This window comes from Bos indicus x Bos taurus, chromosome 25, assembly GCF_003369695.1.
Source record: "Bos indicus x Bos taurus breed Angus x Brahman F1 hybrid chromosome 25, Bos_hybrid_MaternalHap_v2.0, whole genome shotgun sequence".
Taxonomy (NCBI): Eukaryota; Metazoa; Chordata; class Mammalia; order Artiodactyla; family Bovidae; genus Bos; species Bos indicus x Bos taurus.
Genome location: NC_040100.1, coordinates 9,741,047 through 9,764,306, shown reverse-complemented (window position 1 = coordinate 9,764,306; position 23,260 = coordinate 9,741,047). Strand labels below are relative to the sequence as shown.

The window sequence follows — 23,260 nt, the reverse complement described above, 5'->3', positions numbered from 1 at the left end:
CCACTTCCCTTCTGCGGTCTCCCCAAACCCTGAACCTCGCCTTGTGCCTCACCATACCCGGGGCAGAGAGGAGAGGACCAAAGTATGAAGTGCTAAGAACTCATGTTTACCTTGTAGGACTTCCCTAAGCAGGCTGTCAGGATAAGATAGGATTTATTTTAATGCATGGGTGAAACAAGGGACCAAATGATTAATTTTTTTAAAATGAGCAAAACTAGAAAGAAAAAAAAGATAAAACATACAAAATGAGCAAAATTAGACATCATTAATAAAAGTTTGGTTTTTTTGGGGGGGATACAAACAAATATTTTAGAACTTTCAAATTGTGATATTATAGAACACTGCAGAAAAAAATGAAATTGAACTAAACAAGATTTTAGCTAGCATTATGCAGATTCATGGGGTTGCAGAGAGTCGGACACGACTGAGTGACTGAACTGAACTGATGCAGCAGATCTTGTTATACATCCCCCAGGCATTAGAATACCAGAGCGCAAAGAATCCCCAGAACGGATAGATAGTTAGTGAGTTTGGGATGGACACGTACACACGGCTATATTTAGAATGGATAATCAACAAGGACCTACTGGAGAGCACAGGAAACTCTCCTCAGCGTGGATGGGAGGGGAGTCTAGGGGAGAACGGATACTTGTGTATGTATGGCTGAAGCCCTCTGCTGTCCACCTGAAACTATCACAACATTAATGTTAACCAGCTATACTCCCTCCGATATAAAAGTTTTTTTAAGTTAAAAAAATTAAGTGATTATTGATAGGTACGTAAAAAAAAATAATAATACCAGAGTCCCTAGAATCTCCCCCACCCACTTCCCATCAAGGGCGAACAAAGGACTTAGCCGGGGTTAGGAGTGCCTTACATTTATGATCTCCTCTCATCTCATCTGCACAGTGAGACTTTTGGGAAGACACTGTGATTCCCCCACTTGATAGATGGGAAGACAGGTGCAGAGAGGTTAAACGGGCTGTCACCTCTGCAGAGCAAAAGGCTGGGTCTTGAACCTAGGCAGTCTGGACCCACGCTCTTAACCATCGGTCCTGTGAATGAATGAATGATATTGGGTGGTTCACGAGGGAGGAGCCAGACTTCGACCTCCCTGAAGAGGGAGGTTCTCACGACAGGCCTGACGGGAGGGGAGGCAGGGCTTCCAGGTCTGGCCCAAAGACCTTGGCCTCGCTCCGGATGCTGCCTTCCCCGGATGGACGGGGCTGGGCAGTCCTCAACCAGGAAATCCCCAAGGCTGGGCCACGGGCACGGGTTTAGCCTGAGAGCCTGAGGCCCAGGCAGTGCCCTCTGGGGTCTCCTGTTGGGCTTCCCAAGATGCGAGCACAGCAGCCCTTACCACGCGACAGTTTTCAGAGGCCAAGTTAAGACTCCTGCCAGGCCTGTGACGAAGGCCTCCCGGGTCAGCCCACAGGCCCAGGTCTCACCTGGCGCCAGGAGGTGCAGGAGGAGTCCCGGAGGTGCTGGTTGAGGGCTTCCCTGGCCTTGAGGGTGGCTGCATGGGGTAGAGGCTTTGAAGGGCGGGCTTCCCTGGCCTTGAGGGTGGCTGCATGGGGTAGAGGCTTTGAAGGGCAAGCAGGTGCCTCAACGTGGATATGCACGCCACTAACCACCCGTTCCCAAGGGACCTCGAGTCTTCCTTTCTCAGCAGATCAGACCAGGGGCGGGCTCTGGCTGGGTTGGGGTGGGCCTTGTGGCCTCATCGGAAGAGAGCCAGGAGCCTGTACTCGGCAGTGGAGCTAGGACACAGCTGGTCCACACATCCTGCGAATTCCTTCTCCCCTGGGCCTGATGACACGGTCCTTGGCCTAGGGACACAGGAGTGAGCACCCCAGACACCACAAGACTCAGCCTGAGCCTTTGGTCTGCAGGAGGCCATGCACACACCAACTGCTGGCTGTGGGCACAGTGGCCTGGAGCCCAACCCACACTGACCTATGCATACAGTTTTGGGTGCCCTTGGCAAGCTCCAAGCCTTTTTTTCATCTGTACCTACTGTAGAATATTTAGGGAGGTCCAAGGCAGTTTCTTGCTGTTTAAGCTGGGCCTGGAATGAGGGAAATGTCCGGTGAATGAGAGCCGGCACTGCAGGCTGCTGGGGCAAACGGTGCCGGGCTCAGACCCAGGGCAGGCGGCCTGTGTTCTCTGCTGGAGCTGTCACCGGTGAGCTGGGTGGCTGCGTGTGGGGCAGCCCCCAGTCTAGCCCTAGGAGAGCTCAGCCTTGGCTACGCCCAGGGCTGTGGGGGCTTTCCCAGGCCAGGTTGGGGAGGATGGTAGACAGGAGCCTGAGTTCCAGGGGTGGGGCCGGGGATGTCCCTTCTGTACTGTAGCGTCTGGCGGACGTCCTGATACCAAGTGGGTGCTTAGCCAAAATCAAAGGGACTCTACCATCTGGTCCCACTCCAAAGCCAGGTCTTCCCTGGTGGCTCGGATGGTAAAGAATCCCCCTGCAATGCAGGAGACATGGGTTCAATCTCTGGGTTGGGAAGATCCACTGGTGGAGGGAACGGCTTACCCATGGCCAGAATTCCAGGCTTGAGAATTCCATGGGTGGAGGAGCCTGGCGGGCTGCAGTCTACAGGGTCACAAGGAGTCAGACACGACGGAGCGACTTTCACTCACTTCACTACCATCTGGTCCTGCTCCAGAGCCGGGAGCCCTGGGGCCTGCCTGCGCCCTGCCTGCTCCCACCCCACTTCCTCACTGGGGCCAGATGCGTCATGTGGCCAGTCATTTGAAGCTCTTCGACCATCAAGGCTAAATCCAGCTGCGTGCTACCGCCACAGGGGGGTTTGCGGTGAGCTCTTCTGAACTTGAAGCTAATTTCAGTAATGAGAAAAATCCCACCTCCTAAATCAGGAGGGGTTGCCATTGTCTCCCCGACTCCGCCCAGAGACTGTGTGAAGGCAGCTGGGAGCATGGCATCAGTCCAGGCCTTGGCCATGGACTCGCACCTCTGCCCCATCTGAGGGGGTACGGGGCAGTGCAGACACACAGGCCCGAGGTGAGGTGCTGGTCTCCTGCAGACAGCGGGTCTGCTTACAAGGGTGTCTGGCGGTGGCCCGGCTTGCATCAGGCACCGGGGGCAGCGAAGCCACTCCCCTCGATGGAAAGCTCCTCTCTTGCTGGCCAACACTTGCTATGGCTTTTTGACCTGCGCCACAGGGTGGGTGCCTGCTCTGACATAGCCTTTCTGCAAACCTGCACCTGCTGACTTTCATTACGGATTTTTCCTTGAGGTTCTAGACTGGTCGTTATAAAGGAGAGGACAGTTTGTCTAAATCACAGATGATGCAAATCTATAGATTCTTTTGGGATTTATCTGAAATCTTCCCTAGAGCCTTGGAGGTGGCTGTCTCTCTTGCTGCCTCTGGTTGGGGTTGAGTGGGGACAGTTCTCACTCGGTCCCCCCAGGCACTGACCAGCACATGGTCTTCAGTAAGGATCACAATCGCTTTCCAGGTGAGGAACAATGGGCATCAGCAGGCACCTGAGATCTTGCGGGAAGCCAATGCTACAGAAGGCCCACCAGCCACCTACTCTGGCTTGAGAAACCTGGCAGGAAACACTGTTACACATAACGGGTGTTGTATCATAGCATGTTTTCAGTGTTACCTTTCCTGACAACTTCCTCAAAATAAAACCACAAGGGAAGCGGGGTTGAAGGGTGGGATGGGGCAGGAGGGAGCTGACACGCAAAATCTTTGATCGGAGTTCGGAGCTGGGAAGACAAGCAGCTCTGCTGTTTTTCACTCAGTTCACAGGGATTTGAAGCCAGGGCGCTGCAGCAGCCAGGCTTACCCCCTGATGTGTCAACCGGCCACCATAACCTGAGGGACTTGGGACTTCAACAACCTGCTTTCATTATCTGCCCTTTCAGCCAAAGCTGGCAGTCACGAGGTGAAGTTAGCCACCCCTCAATACACGCGGGAGTAAAAGAACCCAAACTGCAGGGGCTGGAGAGCAGCTCCATGGGGGTGTCTGGTTAGACCTGCACAGCCCCACCTGTGCTCATCCAACTGGACTCAGGGCTGGGCAGAACCGGGACCCAAGCAGAACAAGGGGCCAGAGGTCACCTCAGTTCCCCACACCCTGTCCCCTTGTCTGTATCACAGGGAAACAGGCATCCGTGGAGAACACTTCTTTCAAAATACACACACTTGGCTTCTTCCACTTAGGAAGGAAGGTGTCCAGAGGTGCGCTGTGGTGTGTGACAATTACGGTTCACTAATGGTTAAACCAACCACAGCTTGAGCTTATTCAGAATGGGGCTTGAGGTCTGGACACTGGAAGGTCTGGTCTCTCAATCTTCCTTTCCAATGGACCGTTTTGGTCCCTGGTGGGGAGGAAAAAAAAAAAAACAAACGGTAGAACTGTTGCTGGAAGCATGCTCAGAGAGATGACCTACTTCCAAGTAGGACTGGCTGCCTGCTGTAGTAGACAGCTCTGTCCTGGGCACACTGGGCACTCTGCAGTCCATGCCGGGCACACCGGAGCCCAGTCCACGCTGCAATCTCAGAGGTAAGATTGTGGCCATGGCTGGATTCTTGGTCTACCTCTTCTCTCAAGTCCCAAGGTGACCTGGGCACACGATACGAATGCACTTCAGGTATCACAGACGATTTAGACCAATGAAACAAGAAAACGTCTTAGGACGTGCTAACTGCTCAACAGGGAAAGCTTACGTGCACTGCACAGTCCGAGTGGTGGGTAAATGTGAAGATTTCTCTTGGAGGTGCCAGCGGCCCCGCCTGCAGAGGCTCTGCTGCCCGCCCCAGGGCAGAAGCTGACCCAGAAACAGAGCTCAGCTCTCCCTGCCACCCAAGGCCCAGAGCTGGGCAAGAGGCTGTAAGCAGTTGGCCCGATTTCACCATCAGGGTCTAACTGATAACGATCCTGCAATGGTACATGCTTCTTTGGTTTTACTGTTGGAACTTTACTCAAGATCACAGCTGTCCAGAAGCATGGCTTGGAGCTGGTCACAAAGCCTATGTCCCTGGTCATTCTGCTATATTTCCTGATAAAATAATGTTGAACCATCAGCCATCACAGGATCAGGATATTGTTTCAGAAACACAGGGTGCATTAGAATTACTGATGGGACCTATGTGAACTGTAGCTCGTGTTTCAGTCTGGTCCTCCAGGAAAGACCTTGGTGGGAGAGTTTTACACCCCTCACCCTCTGAAGAATCACGCTCTTTTGTCAACTGTCTCATTTATGAAGGCAAAACATATTCGCTAACACGTGCAGCGGAAAGCTTGCTCCTTAGACAGTTCCTGGGCTCCACATGAGCAAGGCAGGGTGACCCCAGACATTTTAAAACAAGCCTGTGGTGCTGAAACTAGGGCTCATCTGACCACTGCAGTTAAGAAGGCAATTTGCTAAGGCAGTCACCTTGCCAGGAGAGGCTGTACTGACAGACCCCCAACTGTGGGTAAGCAGAGTAAACAGGGGTGTGTGAAAACCTCTGGGAGACACAGTGAGTTAATAAAACGACTTCTTCCACCTCCATGCTCTTCTGCTCACAGACACAGCTTCAACTGAGATTCAATATTTCTTAAAGGAACCTATAAGCTGTTCAGAGGCAGGATGGGACCAGACCGTGTCTTTATACCTAAGTTAGCAGGAGGATGCCACACTGATTCTGAGCTGTAGTCGACAATGCAGAGACTCATACGCTCATTTTTAGCTGTAAAAACCCTAAAAAATCCCCAAACATACGTGTATGCATAGATACAGAATTTTCATACTGGAGATATATATACTTATACTGAGCAGGAAAGTCCATCTCCTTCCAAGTCTGTGCTCCTGCAAAATTTCGGTTGAACGGTTATGTGTCCAAGTGTAACTCCTTTTAAAAAGCAGCCTTTGGAGGACTATGAATTCCCAGGGACTGGGACGGGAAGTGTGGGTGCTGGCAGCCAGACGGGGCACACCCGAAAGGAACCCCAGGGCCTACTAGAGCAGCTGACTCCCCCAGGTGGTCGGCTGCCAAGTTTGTCAACAAATCGGTTTGGCTTTCCCTGAGGTCACACAGGTAAGGGTCACGGAGAGGCAGAAGGTGATGTGGAGAAACAGAAAGGACCTGGAGCCAGAGTTTCATGTGGGAGGGGCTCACACACGGGCTCCATCCTGGGCGGGATTGACCTCAAACATCGCATGCAGTTGGCAGGTCACGGACAAACAGGTGGGGGCTCCAGCCCCAGCACAGACCAGAGGCACAGCGGTCTCAGACTCAGCCCCGCAGGGGTGTCCTGACGAGGCACGGAGCCTCTGGACAGCGGCGACCTGACCTCACCTCACAATCCGCCTACCGCCGAGCCGCCCCAGGTTTCCCGACAGTCATGAAAACACCTTAGAAAGAAATGATTAGTGTGTGAAAGGCATGGATGGATTTTATTTATTACCCTATATCTACAATTTAATTTGAGGTAAAATATAAGCAACACATAAAAATGCCTATTTCTGCTACCATGTAATATAATTCTCCATTGTGAATATTGTGATAAAGCTAATGAAAACTCTATGCCATCACATACTCTAGCTCTTCGTATAGCTGGTATTTTACATCTCTTACTGTTGGTGAAATCTCAACACATGTAAGATTCTCCTACAGATGGCGCAGAATGTCAGAGGGTGCCTGGTCAGCTGACGGATCCCTCGCTGCCCACACTGGGGCCTCAGTGTCACCGGTTCAACCGCAGAGTAAAGAAGGCAACGAAACCCCCCTCCCCAAGTTCTGAGCCGAGCTGGGGTGGTGTTCCACAGAATTCCACACCACGACTGGGCTCACAGCAGTGAGGCTCTAACGTCACTCAGCTCGCCCCAACACTCAGACCTGACCTCAAACTTCTGGTTCGCCATGCATTTTATTTGGATGAAAAGTAAATGTGGATGGAAGAGGGTCTCTGTATTCCATCTATAAGCCACACGCTGAGATTACCGACCTCTTACTGGCTGTTAGCTGGTCCTGATGGTTGTGTTTTCATGATGATAAAAAACATATGAACCATGATAGAGAGCTTAGGAAAAGGTTTAGTCAAATATACAGATACTAACTGTTCACTCAGTCATTAAGGAGAGCCGTGAACAAAAGGGTCATTTAAATGATTTTCTCCAATAGAAAAACTAAAGAGCTGAACTATATCACAGGGGTTTTCTTCACTGCCGAAGCTGAGATGTTCCAGTAGGAGATATCTTCGCTTGATTGGAAAACAAACACCGTCGCTGAAGGCTCTGCTGAACATGTAAAAAATCTGATGAGCTCCACCCCTGTCATTTCCCTGTCGTTTTCCAGCACTGCTGTAAAATCCTTATAATACATTCCCAAGGAAACCAGCCATTCCAAATCTACAGTCACTCTGCTCTTTAATTCAATTCACAGAACTGCTGAAAAAGTAGACATTTCTATCTAAAAGTAGAAAAAAAGGTTTGTATAGAAGGTATTTCTGTTATACAAGTATATTACACAGCCTGGGGCAGTAACAGGTCCAAAAAGCTCTTCTCACCCACTGATACTTTAAGCTAAAACAGGAGAGAAAACAGACAAGCGAGAAAACAGGTTAATCTGATTATAGGAATTTATGATTTTCACTAATATCACAACTTAATTACCATTTCAGTCTAGGGACTGGAGGTACGTGGCCCATTCCATGACCAAAAAAGTCTCCGTATAAAAAAACCAGAGGGTCAGCTACAGGTGAGAGATAACTGTACCCTCTAACTATCATGAAAACAGTCAATGCTGGGGCTGAGTGAGGTTCAGCCCGACATGAACACCAAGTCTCACTAACTCCTGGTCTAGGAACGCCCCTCCTGGAAAGGTTTAAGATGTTTAGAATGACTGGATCAGGCCAAATCATACCAAGATACACCATGGATTGTGTGGCTCAGCCAGACTGCAAATACTGTTACAGTGATTAGGGGAGAGTCAGTCTGGTGACACTGACTCACAGGGCATCCAATGGCAAGGACAAGAATTAACCTACAGATCAGAAACAAAACACTTTCCATGGGAGGCAAAGCGCTTTAACATCTCTGCCTGATAGACATGCGTTGATCCAAGGAAACTCTCCGTGCTCGAGCCCGCTAGCTCAGACCACCCAGGATGCTTACACGTGGTCCTCACGTGCCCCGAAGGTGGGCCACCGTTTACGGCTGAAGCAGGGAAAGCACTTCAGCTTACGGATATGCAGGGAGGCTCTCCCAGACACTACATGGTGTCCTGGACACAGAAGCTGATTTACCCTGGGAGGGAAGAGTTCTACCACGTAGGGTCTGGTTCTTGCTTGATTTGGGAGTTTCCATCAGTCTCCTTTATTTCTATCAAGAAAAACAAAAGGGAACCGATTAACTATGCTACGAAGGCAGATCTGCTGGATTATACAGCTACTCATACCAAACTATTCATTACAACTCGATAGGATACTAAAAATGGTAGCAACTAGAGACTCTTCTCTAGCAGCCAACTTCTAAATTTTGTTACTTAGACTTTCAAAGTCACAAACGCCTTATTAATTATGCATGTAAAGGCCCCACACCAGCTGGATCTAGGTTACACAGCCATCATTCAACAATTTCAGAATTCATTAAGAGTCATTTGGGAAGATGGAAGAAAAGAACCTGTAAGTCATCTCTAAATACAATGCTTCTGGGCATAAACGACAAACCCACTTGACCCAGAAACCAAGGAACAAAACCACCACGTGGTTCCAGGTAAAGAGCTTCTAAACCACAGTTAATTCTTTGTCTTTGGCACTTCAGTTTTTGACAACCAGGCTACCCTTTTTACCTTCGGTTGCAGGAACCTCCAACTGGGTTGGCTCAGCTGATTCTGAAGAGAAACACACGAAGACTTTATTAAAACACTGATCAAAAGTCGACTTCGGTTATGTAAAAAGCCTAGAGGGAGGAAGCTCTCTAGACATACACAAAGCTCCCATCTAGGATCAAACAACAGCTACAAATTTGGGGAATTAAAAACACGGTTACTCAACTGGACTGTCAAAAATCTGCTTTCCTGAAACCTGCTATCTTACACAATCAATAACAATCTTAACACAGATCCAGCAGGAAAGCAGGAGGTTCTCTCTGTCTTTTCCCCTCCCTTCTGCGGGATCCCTTTAATGACAGTCTTTCATTGCTTTCAGTGAAGCACACAGCAGGCCTAAACAAACACTTGCTTCTAAGGAATCTTTAATGCATTTTCAGCCAACAGCCTGGCTTACAGCAACCATTAGAAATGAAGGGCACAAGGCACCAAGTTAAAAGACAACCTTCTCGTCACACAACCACACTCAACACCACTGGTCTCAGTGCCTGAGCTTGAGCTTGACATGGGAAGGCGGAGCCAACGGCATGCGGTCCAGTTCTCAGTGAGGACCTACGTGTGAGCCCGCCTAGGCTTTCAGACTAAGGAGTCAAAGGAACCGAGTCTGCATGTGCTCGAGTGTGTGCATACATGTGTGCTGTGGAATTAACGTTCCTTAGAGTTAGGTACACATTAGCACGGGAGGCCACACAATCGATGTGATCTGGTTTACTGTGTAAGCAGGAATATTTCCATGTTTCACCCTGCTTAATTTACCTTGGATCACTGGGCCTTCTGACTCATTCTGATCAACCAACTCTGAAAAGAAAGCAGATTCATTTAAGTAATAATGATACACTGCTGCATTTGAAAAGCATTTTTGCATACATTCTCTACTCTGATGCTCTGACTCTGCTATAAGAGACGCTGTTTTCCTTATGAGAAGGAGGGAACAAAGATGAAAAGTTGCGGTAGGTCCCATTCAAGTAACTAACTCATAGTAATTACCATAAAATTCTGTAAATTATTACCACAGAAGGAAAAGAACAACACTGAACACTTTACACATACAGTAAAGGGGTAAGGAGCCGTAAGATACAATGGCTTTTGAAATTAAAAGTTACATAGAAGAGAGATGAATTGCAATCAAAAAAGTTTTCCAAACAACAAGACAAAACAAAACCCCCACACCTTATCATGGGGTTGGTCATTTAAAGATCTCTGGTATTAATTAAAGCTGAATGCCGAAGATGACTGAAAAATCTACGAAGCAAGATTTCCTTTCATTCATTATTGACATCCCCAAATACTGACACACTTGGCCAAGATAGAGAGTATAATACAATAGAATTTACTGAAAAAGAACTAGTGGGCTTGGGGGAACAAGCAAATAAATACATTTTAGGATAAAATGAAAGTCAAAACTGGGAGGCAGAAGAGACGAGACCAAATCCGTGACGCTACGGGCAAGGCAGCCAAAGAGCATCGACAGCGTGAAGCCCAGCGGGGCAGCGGGGACAGGCACAACAGCCGCGTGACTCAGCTCAGGCGGGGAGCCAACGCCTCCCAGGGCTCAGCTGCGCAGCGGTCCCTGAAAATCCCGGACACTTTCCCAAGAAGTATAGAACAGAGCGCTCAAAGCAGATGGATGTTAAAGAGCTGAGAGGATACCGGCTGGAAAAATGACTGAAATGCTAATGGTGTATCAATTAAGGAAAACTGTCACTTTGGAAAATTTTTAACAAGAAAGGTAATAGAAGAACATAAACCATATTAGCATAATTGTTTCACACAAAAAAACCCAACAACAACACACACACACACAACCTGTTTAAAATGACAGGAATATCAGGGACTGGAAGAAGACTTACACTTGTTTGTGCAAGATTATCTGAGAGCCCAGTGACTGCCAGACACAACGCCTCAATATTAACAGAAGCCGCTAAATCATGTTAGAAGACTTGCTTTTGCTAGCCCGGTAATCAGAAAATAATAGTAACGGTAAAAACAGGAATAAATATAGACTGTGCTTACTGAACACACACTATAGATCAGGAGTCGACAAACCTCATCACAAAGAGGCGATGAGTAAATATTTTAGGCTTTGCAGGTTGCTCTGCTGTAATTTCCGAATCTGACATAAGCGAATGGGTGCAGCAGCGCTGTGTTACCACTTTCTATTCACACAGTGAGGAGCCTGCCAGTCACTGCGTCAGAGGCTTGACACACAACGTGTCCTTTAAATGCTCTAAAACTGCCCAAATGGGTGCACGTAGCATTACTATTTGATTACACGAGTAAGTAAACAGATTTTCAAAAGCAAGCAACTTGCCCAATATCACGTCCACAAGTGACCGGTGCTTTATACTGAGGGCTAAAACAACGACTGAATGATTACTGCTGGATTACGTCTGTAAGTGTACACGCAGACCTGCATAAGCCCACCCATCCCCGTTTCTCAAATCCCAGAAGAGAAAAAAAAAAAAAAAAAAAGACATCCAGAAATACTCACGGTTATTAATCACAAGTCCTGGAAATGGTCTAAAGAGAGAAACAGATGGTACAAGTGTTTTTTTTACTCTATGAGAATTTACATGTATATTTTTATTCAACTAACATTTAGCCCATGTTACTTATGTGCTAAAAACACAAAAGCTGTCCACTATCATTTAATCTTCTACTTTTAAACCTACAGACAGATAAGTAACGATTAGGGCACATTATTAGAAAATGCTACACCAAAGATGGCGGGGGCGGGGGCGGGGGGGCGAAGAGGAACAAAGTAAAGGGAAAGAGAGTAATTTTAGTAAAATGAGAAAAGGCTTTGGGAAAGTAACATATTAGCTATTTCTGAGTGTCGGTCCTAAGCAGACAGTGGGAGTTGGACAATGAATGGGTATATTTAACCACAGCTAAGTTCTGGGGAGGTGGAAGAGTGAAGGGGAAGGAGAGGGAGGGACGAACAGGCAGAGTAGCATGGAGACATACACACGACCACGTGTGAGCTAGACAACAAGTGGGAATTTGATGACTCAGGGAACTCAGGGGCTCTGGGACAACCTAGAGGGGTGGGATGGGGGGGCACGTGGGAGGGGACACAGGTATACCTATGGCAGATTCATGTTGACGTATGGCAGAAACCAACACCATACTGTAAAGCAACTATTCTTCAACTAAAAACGAATACATTGAAAAAAAAACCAACAACCACGACTGTTTTCCACACACACACACACACACAAATAAATAACAGGAAATCAGAGTAATTTTAGTGAAATGAGAAGAAGCTTTGGGAGGATAAGACATTAACTATTTCTGAGTGTTGGTCCTAAGCAGACAGTGGGAACTTGAAGTTTGGGGGAGGTGGAAGAGAAGCGTGAAGGGCCCTGGGCACTTCTACCTGGGTGACGGCAAAGGGGACGTGTGTAGCACTTACTGTGACAAGCACATCAACGACTGGAATCCTCACAGTGCTGTGAGTGTGCAATGTGGCAACCATGCCTACTCTGTGGGTAAGCAGCTCACACTCTCAAAGGGAACAACTACCATCTCACTGCACAGACAAGGAGACAGAAGCGGCTTAGCACTGGATCCTTGTCTGACCTGAAGCCTGGGACGAGAGGCCGCAGGCAGGGGCTGGCAACATTTTCCTGTACAGGGCCAAACATAAATACTTCCAGACCACACTGTCTCTGTCCCAGCTACTTAATTTTATCACTGCAATATGAAGGCAGCCACAGACAATGTGTAAACAAGCAGGAGTGACTGGGTTTTAACAACACATAAAAATAAAAACGTGGCGGGCTGGAGCTGGCCCACAGGTCACGGTGTGCTAACAACACCTTGCCTTAAAAACCAGAGAATGAAGAGTCAGCACAAGGACGGAAGAATCTCACAGTAACTAAAGGACTGTATTAGTTCATGTCATCGCACAGTAAACTTACTACAGAGGATCACATTTTGGAAGATGACTTGGCCTCAGTGATCTGCAGGTTCATTCTTATGACCAAGCAAGTCACTCTCACGTACCTAATGACTGTGAATTTAATGAACTCAGCAGAATCTAAGATCCTTCTCATGGAGCTGATTTCCAGATAGCTGGGGGCTTTGAATGACACTCCGGGGGGCATGCCATCAACCACCACACAGCCAGGGTTAATTGTGATTTTCCTGTAAGGAACCTTCACGGGGAAACCCATCCCAATGGCTTCACCTATAGTGAGACAAATGGCATAAAAGCAGAGAGTCCACCTTAGTGAGGGTTTACAGACGCACAGATGACAACTACTTGAGCATAATTCAGTTTTAAGATCTAACTGAGTCAAAGTTTTCCTGGCTTATTGCAAGCTGTACTATGCAAATGCCTGCATCCATGCTCAGTCATGTCTGACTCTTTGCAACCCTATGGACTGTAAGAGTCACCAGGCTCCTCTGTTCATGGGATTTCCCAGACAAGAATATTGAAGTGGGCGGCCATTTCCACCTCCAGGGGATTTTCCCAACCCAGAGATGGAACCTGCGTTTCCTGATTGGCAGGCAGATGCTGAGACACCTGGAAAGCCATACACAAACGTAAAACTTACCAAATTTTCGACTGAAGAGGTCATTAACTTGCTCTCTTAGCTGTCGAGCTTTTTCAACTTTTGATAGTCTTTCATTATCATCGTCTAAAAAGGTTAAGAGAAAGCTGTAACTTAACAATGCCATTTTAATACCAGATACATTTTTAGGTGCTTTATGTAATTTTATGTTTGGGGAATGTTTTTTTAAAAAATCGATCAAGATTGAAATGATTTAACCAAACAATTTAATAATAGCATTAAACTGAAAATGCAACATCATTCCAGTTATAAAGAGTTTTGCTTGCCGTTTCATACAAATTTTTTAAACACACTAGGCATCTGAGTAGTGTACAGGTTTTAGCTCATGTTGAATCTAATAATTGCCAAGCACTGTTTATAGATATAAACAGACATGGTGATGTATTTGGTTAATAATTTCTGCAGGGGCTAGGGGAACAACAGACAATGTACAGTATATTCAATCTCCATGAAGCCCTAACAAGCTATAATTAAGGCAGAGAGATCATACCTGGAATTGTCACCTGAATGATGTTAAGGTCTTCAACACCTGATGCAGTAGTATTAACACTGGGTGATGAATTGATTTTTCCTGAAAACGGAAACCTCAGATTAAAATATATACAAAATGTAATTAAATCTTCCCTAATGCTTACAATACAGACTATAAAAGACCACATTTTAAGGCAACTTTGCTCCTCATGACGTGTTTTCTTGTTCTGTGACACTGGGCTTCCTGAAAGACGTTTTACATTTTTTGTCTTCCTCATGCTGTTTTGTGGTGCATCAGACATGTAGAGATCCTTAAGTTATTAAAAAACTTAAAAATCGTAAACTAGACACACCCCAACTTTGAATGCACTTTCCAGGTTTTATTTCAACAGCTACTCTCGCAATAATTTTTAAAACTACTGCTGCAAAGTAAGTGTCTGAGAAAGTGTTTTCTGTAGCAAAATGCTTACTTGGAGGGCTCTTAGATGAGGAGGTGCTCTCCTTAATTGCAGTCTCAAACATTTCTGGCCTAAAAACAAGAGAAAAAGCATGTGTGTTAGTATTCCAATAGGAAAACATTAAAAATTAAACAAGTAAGATACTGAAAAATCTAGTAACTTTCTATACATACACATTCTTAGCAGGAGCAGAAATAACATGGATATCTAAAGGAACACACACAAAAAGACGAACTATAATTGTGATTTTAACATCCACCAAGCCCTCTTTAGTTTAAATAGCTTCTTTCTATGGTTTCAATATATCCTGGAAAGATGCAACGCTAGGCTTAAGAAGCAAACACAAGAGTCCTGCATGCAGGTAGCATGGAAATATAAAGACAGGCTGTGAAAAGTCAAGCACCAAGACTCTGTCTCTCTTGGGTCTTCCCTGGAGGTACTGGTTAAGACTTCAATAATAGGCTTCCAATAAAGGAATGTAGGTTTGACCCATAGCTGAGGAACTAAGGTCCCACATGCCTCATGGCAAGGCCAAAAAGTAAAAGTTAAACAGTCTGTCTCTCTGAGGAAGCAGAGGCAGGGTCTTAGCCTCTAGAGACCTGGCTCAAAGTACAGAGGGTGGCCATTAATAAATAAATAAACCCTAAAATTCCTTTCAACTAATTTTGAACAATTGCTGGACACTGACACATATTTTATTAACTCCAGTTACTTTCATCTCCTTCAGCTATGCTGGCATAATTCACAGATCCCAAGCAAACAGAAGAGAGATTTAAACTATTCTGTAAACTGGAGCAATAAAAAGGCTTTAGAACACTGAACCTCCACTTAAGATTCCAGCCGTATCAACCAGTAAAAATATGACTATAAGGAGACTTGCAAAATCAAGTTGTTATCCCTCTGGTAACTCACAGCCCTCCTTCCCTCTTTTGACCACTTACAAAAATTTTTAAATATATATAGAAGTATAAAGCGGAGAAGGCAATGGCACCCCACTCCAGTACTCTTGCCTGGAAATCCCCATGGATGGAGGAGCCTGGTAGGCTGCAGTCCATGGGGTCGCTAAGTCGGACACGACTGAGCAACTTCACTTTCACTTTTCACTTCCATGCATTGGAGAAAGAAATGGCAACCCACTCCAGTGTTCTTGCCTGGAGAATCCCAGGGACGGGGGAGCCTGGTGGGCTGCCGTCTATGGGGTCACACAGAGTCGGACACGACTGAAGTGACTTAGCAGCAGCAGCAGAAGAAGTATAAAGAGCTTATCTGACTCTAGGGCCCCAAAGCTGAATCCACATACCATCTCCCAGAGTCAAACTGTACCAACTCAGGGGGCAAGCTCGTTTCATCTTATTTCCTTACTTTTTAATGATGAACTTAATTTTGGCTTTGTTTCTGAGTATCTTCTCCAGCCTTGGAATGCCAAAAGTAGACGGTCGTCGGAATGGCACACCCTCGGGTAAGCCTTCCACATAAAAGTCTTCTGGGAAAGACTCAAATAACGCGAACGGCACTTTCACAGCTTGTTTAAGGCCAAGAGCTTCACCTAAAAGAGCAAAACACACTTACCGTTTCTCATATACATAATTTTTTGAAAAATTAAACCTTAAAAAAAAAGCATTCAAACTACATTTTGCAGCTACTCAAACTATTCTTTAAAAAAAATCACGTGAATTTTAATTTTAGGAAAATGTCAATTTCTTGAAGAAATGTGGGAAAAACGATCAAATTCATGCCTACAAAGCCCACACACATCTGATGATAATATTTAAATGTTGAACATTTTTTACACTGATCACATTTTTCTGTTTTATAAAAAAGCTACCTCATATTTTAATAACAATAATACTTCAAAATAAACTTACCACATTTTTCATTGAAAAGATTTTCAACTTTCTGTTTTAGGTCTGTGATTTTGGCATTCCAGGCCTCTGCATGAAAAAAAAAAACGCAGAAAAAAATTTTAGTAATAGTTACTAGTATACATCCAAGGTTAGGAACTTCTTCATCTTCTTTTATTGTGCATCTTTACTCAGCGGAAAATAAAAAATACATAGGTTTTCAACAGTCATGTCTTGGTAACTATTCTAATCCTAATGCATTATTTAACTGTTTTATAACATCACTGGGATTCCCTGGTAACGATAAAGGAACTGGGGTTCCCTGGACAGACGATAAAGAGTCTGTCTGCAATGTTGGAGACCTGGGAAGGTCCATGGATGGAGGAGCCTGGTGGGCTACCGTCCATGGGGTTGCAAATAGTTGGACACAACTGAGCAACTAATTTAACTTATTATATTACTAATATGTCAGCTACAAATTAACAAAATAAACAAAGAACAAAATACACCCTCCCCAAACAATTATAGTATCTACTCTGTGCCAGATACAGCTCTACCCTTTAGATGATCTGTATTTATCATCTTACAAATCACCCTGTGGAACCGGAAATAATGTTATCTCCATCTACAGACAAGGAAACGGCACAGAGAGGGTAAGCAGCTTGCTCAAGGTCATGGAATTATAAATACTAGTGCCAGATTTGAACTCAATCTGGCTCTGTAGTCTTCACCTCTAACTGTTAATATATACTAATTCACCAAATTAAAAAGCAGTGCAACTAGTAAAATACAGTATTTTACTAATTCCTTTTATTTGAAGTAATGAAATCAAGAAAAATGAAGTATATATTTACCAAAGGAAAACTCTCTCCCTCGAGGCTTGAAGGGAACATTAGAACCATTCGTCTGGGTAGGGGTTCGAACGGCTGAGGTTTGAGGATTGCTATTATTAGGGCCTAAAGAAGGATAAAAAACAAACAAACAAACAAAAAATAGTCAGCACACACAATCAATCACCTGCTAGTGAATTCTGTACAACCTGCTCTTGAAGGCCAACTTGTGCTGGAAAAGTTGAGTCCAATGAGGACATAAGCTGTCTGCAAAGGAAAAGGCCACTTCTGTGAGTTCTACAGACCTCTGTCCGTTTTTCTATTTCTGTCCCTACAACGAGGCATTTTCCCCCAGAACACATCTAGCTTTCTGGCTGATATGAGGAACTTTCAGTTCACTTCATGATTCATCACACCATTTTGAAGCCACTGGTCACTTATGTTTGCCTTTAGGTTTTTCTTTCAGCCTCTGAACACAAACACAACTTGAGATACAAGCATATCCTCTACACTATGAAGCTCTCCTTTGGATTCTCTAGCTATTTTTTACATATCTTTTCTTTGAATTCTAAGAAATACACAGAAACAATGCTATGGGTTCTGAGTTGTTTGCCACTAAAAGCCTGACTATGGCCTCAGAATTCAATAAAATATGAAGACTCAACATTCTAATCTTTAATTACTTCAAGCCACTGAATAAAAACCAAAACTTTCTTAAATGGCACAGTGATAAAAGCAAGGTATTTCTGGAGAAGCTGGATTTCTTCTCCCCATCACCCTGAAGGCAGGTCAAAGAGCTTTTCATTAACCCACCACTGCCCTTGTACATGAATACTCAGAGTGGCATTACTCATAAACAGCCAAAAAGTGGTACAACCCAGATGTCCATCAGGTGATGAATAAATAAACAAAATGCAGTCCACATCCACACAATGGAACATTACTCAACAGTAAAAAGGAACGGACACTCATTAGGAAGGGTATTATCTAGAAGCAGAAAGTAACACGTAGTGGCGAGGCTGAGGAGAAATCTCATCTTCTACTTGAAACTGTTGATTAAAAACATTTAGAACTCTAGACTTACCACAGGTTAGCCTTCCACACCTAAAACAAGTTTTGTGAAGGCCCATTTTCCTAAAAATGTCAACACTAGAGTGAAGAAGCAACAGCTGTAATCAGTGAACTGGAGAGTAGACAGAAACGGGCCACAGAGCAACCTCACCTTCCACAGTGACCTCAATTTCAGGAACTTTCGAATTACTCCCGGGGCTTCGTGGTCTTTTCGGGGACTGCAAAGCTGTAAAGTGAGCAGATACCATTTCTTTTGGATATTGTAAAAAATCCATAAGGAATACTCTATAAAAGCAGAGTACTGAAATTCAGTTTGGCTCTTTTCAAAGAAACCTGAAGAGTCAAACTGATGGTATAATACTCCATATGAGTCTCAACAAAGCTGTGGACACATGAGTGAAGGATGACTGCAATATGAAACTGCCAATGAAATGTTTACTTTTGGGGGGGTGGGGCAGGCATTAAATAAAAGATCTTAAAAAGCTCAAAAACAAATCAAAAGCCACCTGCCCCCCCCACAAATTTCTGCCACACCGAAGTATAATAAAGGTATACATAATCTCTTACCTTTAGTGTTTATTTTACTAGCCATTCCAGGAGGCAAGTAGGAAATAACTAGTTCAGGTCTAGAGAGAAAACCAAGAAACGTTAGTGGCCAGTATAATACTGGTCTTCATAGCTAGTAAAACTTGTGATGACCAATTTTTTTTTAAATGAAAGTGACCACAAAATAACTCGTAAGGCAAAAATAATCTCTATCATTGTGGACCAAAAAAAATCACTTTTCCTTCCCATAACTAGCTGCTAAAAGATTTTAGGAAGAGTAAATGACTTCATGATAGCTCAGTTGGTAAAGAATCTGCCTGCAACGCAGGAGACCCCAGTTTGATTCCTGGGTTGGGAAGATCCCCTGGAGAAGGGAAAGGTGACCCACTCCAGTATTCTTGGGCTTCCCTTGTGGCTCAGCTGGTAAGGAATCCACCTGCAATGCAGGAGATCTGGGTTCAATCCCTGGGTTGGGAAGATCCCCTGGAGAAGGGAAAGGCTACCCACTCCAGTATTCTGGCCTGGAGAATTCCACAGACTGTACAGTCCATGGGGTGGCAAAAGGTCGGAGCGACTGAGCGACTTTCACTTTCATGAAAATGAAAACTAACAGGAGTTTAGTTTCTTCAGCTCCTGAAATTCTGGAGACATATAAACGAGAAACTTAATTGTTGAAATTCAGTTGCCCATAAGTTTAACCAGGAATAAACAGAGCACATTAAAAATCAGCACTTTCTTTCTTTCTTCAAGTATGTATGGATAAGATACTTATAGCATCATAGCATCTCTCAGCAAATGTCAGCACCACCACTGTGGGGCAAGTACAACTCTCCTTGTACTGATGAAGAAAATCAAGGGGAAAAATAAAAATTAAGTGCAGGTTAAAGAACAGCAGCAACGGACAAGGTGAGGCCCCAGGCTCATGCTACACCTTCTGTCATGGACCTCAAAGGCTTAGCCGTAACCCCAAGTTAAGAAGATTTTCAACAGAAATACAACTTAATTGCCTAAATTCCAGAAAGGATTGCAATGGCAAAGAGAACTTACTTTTTAACAACAAACTTGATTTTATTACTTCCACGGACAATCCTTTCCAGTCTTGGAATTCCAAACCAGGTAGGGCTTCGAAAGGGAATTCCTTCTGGCAAGCCTTCTACATAGAGGAACTCGGGGTTTGATTCAAACACCGGGTATGGTACTTTTACTGCTTCTGTGAGTCCAAGAGCTTGAGCTGAAAGTGTAAGAGAACAGAACTTACGAAAGGTAAAACTTTATAGACAATCTTTTACTTCTGTCTGACAGCAGTCTCTTTTTATGCTTTTATTATGTGTATTTTTAAACTGTGATACAATGAACATATAACAGTATGTTAGCTTCCAGTGTATGGCATAATGACTTGCTATTTGCATATATTCTCCAAGTGATCAGCACAGGAAGTGTAGCTGACATCTGTGCATGCTCAAATACACTGGGCCAAAGTCCCCAACACTCTAGCAACTTCCACTTAACATTGTAGGTATCTTACTTAGTACACTGGGGAAACTGAAGAACAAGCCTAAAAAATAAAAGGAACATCTTAACACTTCAAAGGACAGGACAATTAACTATCCCACAGGACAAACAAAATTATCTCTGTGCTCTGGGAGGAAATGAACTACAGCCATATGGCAAGTACCTAGCCCTTGAACCCAGCATCTTGTTTAAAAGATAAGAGGGAATCCTTGGTGGTGCAGAGGCTGGGACTGTGCGCTTTCACTGCTGAGGGCCTGGGTCTGATCCTGGTCAAGGAACTAGGACCCCACATGCCGAAGGTAAGAGGTGCGCAAGAAGATGCACTTGAGCAGACTGGTCAAGGGTACTCAAGGTTCCTGATCCAGGACACAAACGCTAATATCAGATATTAAAACCATGGCGGCAATGTCCCGGGAGTACTGGCATCACTCTACTCCTTCCTTCCTTCTCCATGAGACATACCCAATCAACTGAAACACTTGCTGAGCCTTGTCAGAATCCTCAAGACAGCATTCCAGGAAACCATTGTCAACAAATCTACGTTGAAACAGATGATCAAACCCATGTGTCACATGGTGTCAGCCAGGTTACAAGTACAGACAGTGGGACTGAGGTCCCTCCCGAGACCTCCCACACTCTCCCGCTCTGATACACAAGAAATCGGGAGTCCAGGGGACAGAAGGTAACTTGCTCAGTTGAAGCAGCCATGTCAGAGCAGAAAGAAAGTCAAACCTAGTTTCTGAGATCTTCCCTCTTTAGGTCCTGAACTGCTAAAATGTTCATTCCGAACACTGCCTTTCCTTAACATTTTAAAACTAAGACTATGTTTTACTTACCAAATTTCAAATTAAAAATCTCTTCCACTTGCTTCCGTAGCTTGGTAATTCTGACATTCCAATCTTCTTTGACTAGAAAGCAAAAATCAATCTGATTAACCATGTCCCTTATGGGTGCTAACACAATCAGACTGGATGCTATTCTCTCCAGTGATGCCATTTTTTAAAACCTGAGATACAATCAGCATATTACACTGTAACAGTGTCAGCTGTATATCCAGGGACACTCTTCATACAACTTTGCTTAAGAGCAAAAACTTTTGTTCATAAGGAAAAGAGTGATTTCCTGCACTTGTCAAGAAGTTCAGGAAGACAGAATTCCAACTTAAGTGCACAATGTAGATAAAGAAGAACTTATTCAGAAGCATTTAGAATGAATAGTTTTTAAACACTCCTCCTTGGAGGTACATCGAAGAACCCTCTCAGGAGTAGGAGGACCACCTGTGTAAGGACCCAGGCCTCCAGTACCAGGTTCAACTAGAGGAGCTTCAATTGTATTCGCTTTTCTAAACAGGCATTCCTTTTTTATTGAACACATATATGCCTACAGATTTACACAAAGGAAAACTTCACTCATCACAGCAAGAAATGAATGACAGTGTGATTAGAGAGGTGTCACTGAGCACTATTCACATCTGTAATCTGGTTTATTTCCTTACCCTTTATTTGTAAGACAACCATATCCCTTTAAATACAACATAAAAATAAAGAAAAATAAGCTATTAGAAAAGATAGGTAGGGTTATCACTTGGACAGATTATCGGAGCTTGTTTGGTGGAGGTGAGGATGCAGAGGATAGAGGTGATCTTGGGGACCGTGGAGGATGCTTGGAGGTGTTGGATGAGGAAGGAGGGTGAGAGAGAGTAATTTAGAGAAAAGGGCAGAGAGCGCATGAATAGTCCCACAGCCATGTCTGTGGGTGAGGTGGCAGGAAACGTTCTGAGGCTCAAGGTTGGGAGCCTCAGAAACTCCTTCTTTTCCTTTACTTTTACCAAGAAAGTACTTTAAAACCTTTTCTTTAAAAGAAAACCTAGCATCTCAAGGGTTTAATATGGTAACTCAGCCATTCAACTAGACAAAGTCAGTCTGGTATAAAGCAAATCGGAATACTCCTACCCAATCGGCAGTCTCCCTTCTCTAGGGTCAAGGGCATCTGCCAACTTGGCGCTCCCCTTCTGCCTCACCCTGCACTTCCTTCTCTGGTATTTCTATGCCAATACAAACAGATTTCTGCACCATTCCACCCAAGCACCAACTACCTTCTCTTTCTTCCCCTGCAAAGCTCAATTACCTGGCTAGTGCCACAGCTTTCGCACACGAGACCTCTCTCTTTCCCCAGACTGAGAACCAAGTGCCCTTAGGTGTCCTTCAGCATACAGCTGTCACCTATGAGTCAGGCAGGCGTCTCTGATGGCAACGACTGACACAACACTTCTGTCAGTTACTCAAGGACCTGAATTAGCCTGGCAAGACTAACACCCAGGGCACTGGCAGACCAAATACCGTTTTGTAGGAATGAAGAAGGACAAGCTTTGATTCTTTCCAAGGTCTACGAATGGCCGAAGGCCAAGTTCTGTTAATGACTGAGAGAATGGAGTGTCTTCAGATACAAGGCCTGTAACTGTCTATGCCAGAGAACAGCAGATCAAGTACTGCTGAAACTATCACTTAATCCTCAGAGTAACTTCTATGGTGCCTACAGATTGTTCCAATGATACAAGTTGAACATCCTCAGTTCACAGTCACTACGAGAAACGCTCCTAATAAAATCAGTCATCACAATGATCACAAGCTTGAACTTGAGGTCTGTCTTGAGAAATGAAGACTCACACGCAGACTTCCTTCACATTCAGACTAATGACGCCACAGCTCTACCTTTGGGAATGTTTTTGTTTGAATTACGTTGCTCAGTAAAGTCTCTGTCACATCCAGTCTCCAATCTGCCACCAATATCTTGTTTCTTTGCCTAAGCCAAATGCATTCTGAAGAACTTGCTGGACTGATGAAGCTGCATTCAACCTGAGAAATTAAGCATTACCTCTTCTCCCTGGCAGAATTCTGGGCACAGGATGGTCTGTTTCCCTAGTATAGTTTTTTTTCAAATACGTCTCATGCCGTGATGAACACAAAAAGATTATACCATCTGTTGAGCATACTGATGACTTTCACCAGCTGCACCCAGGTACCTAAAACTCAAGAATCAGTACTCTAGTACAGACAAATAACCCACTTTGGACAGCAGTTCACCTTAGCATTAGGAGAA

At 44.7% G+C, this 23,260-nt stretch overlaps 1 protein-coding gene across 9 annotated transcripts in view; it reads right to left on the bottom strand.

The window, feature by feature from the left end:
- Positions 1-6,391: 6,391 nt before the first annotated feature.
- GTF2I (general transcription factor IIi) overlaps positions 6,392-23,260 on the bottom strand; it is an 81,768-nt gene continuing 64,899 nt past the window's right edge. For 7 of the 9 annotated variants that reach the window (XM_027527384.1, XM_027527389.1, XM_027527386.1 and 4 more), the window contains 16 exons: positions 20,998-21,069; positions 19,697-19,880; positions 18,671-18,729; positions 18,255-18,329; positions 17,057-17,158; positions 16,227-16,292; positions 15,724-15,907; positions 14,374-14,432; positions 13,923-14,003; positions 13,415-13,498; positions 12,861-13,044; positions 11,344-11,372; positions 9,609-9,650; positions 8,814-8,855; positions 8,269-8,344; positions 6,392-7,546 (listed from right to left, as the gene is read on the bottom strand). In XM_027527384.1, coding sequence (XP_027383185.1) covers positions 8,286-8,344; positions 8,814-8,855; positions 9,609-9,650; positions 11,344-11,372; positions 12,861-13,044; positions 13,415-13,498; positions 13,923-14,003; positions 14,374-14,432; positions 15,724-15,907; positions 16,227-16,292; positions 17,057-17,158; positions 18,255-18,329; positions 18,671-18,729; positions 19,697-19,880; positions 20,998-21,069 — 1,322 coding nt within the window. In that variant the 3' untranslated portion in view covers positions 6,392-7,546; positions 8,269-8,285. The remainder of the gene's footprint in view (positions 7,547-8,268; positions 8,345-8,813; positions 8,856-9,608; positions 9,651-11,343; positions 11,373-12,860; positions 13,045-13,414; positions 13,499-13,922; positions 14,004-14,373; positions 14,433-15,723; positions 15,908-16,226; positions 16,293-17,056; positions 17,159-18,254; positions 18,330-18,670; positions 18,730-19,696; positions 19,881-20,997; positions 21,070-23,260) is intronic. The other 2 variants (XM_027527385.1, XM_027527393.1) reach the window with 1 other exon arrangement.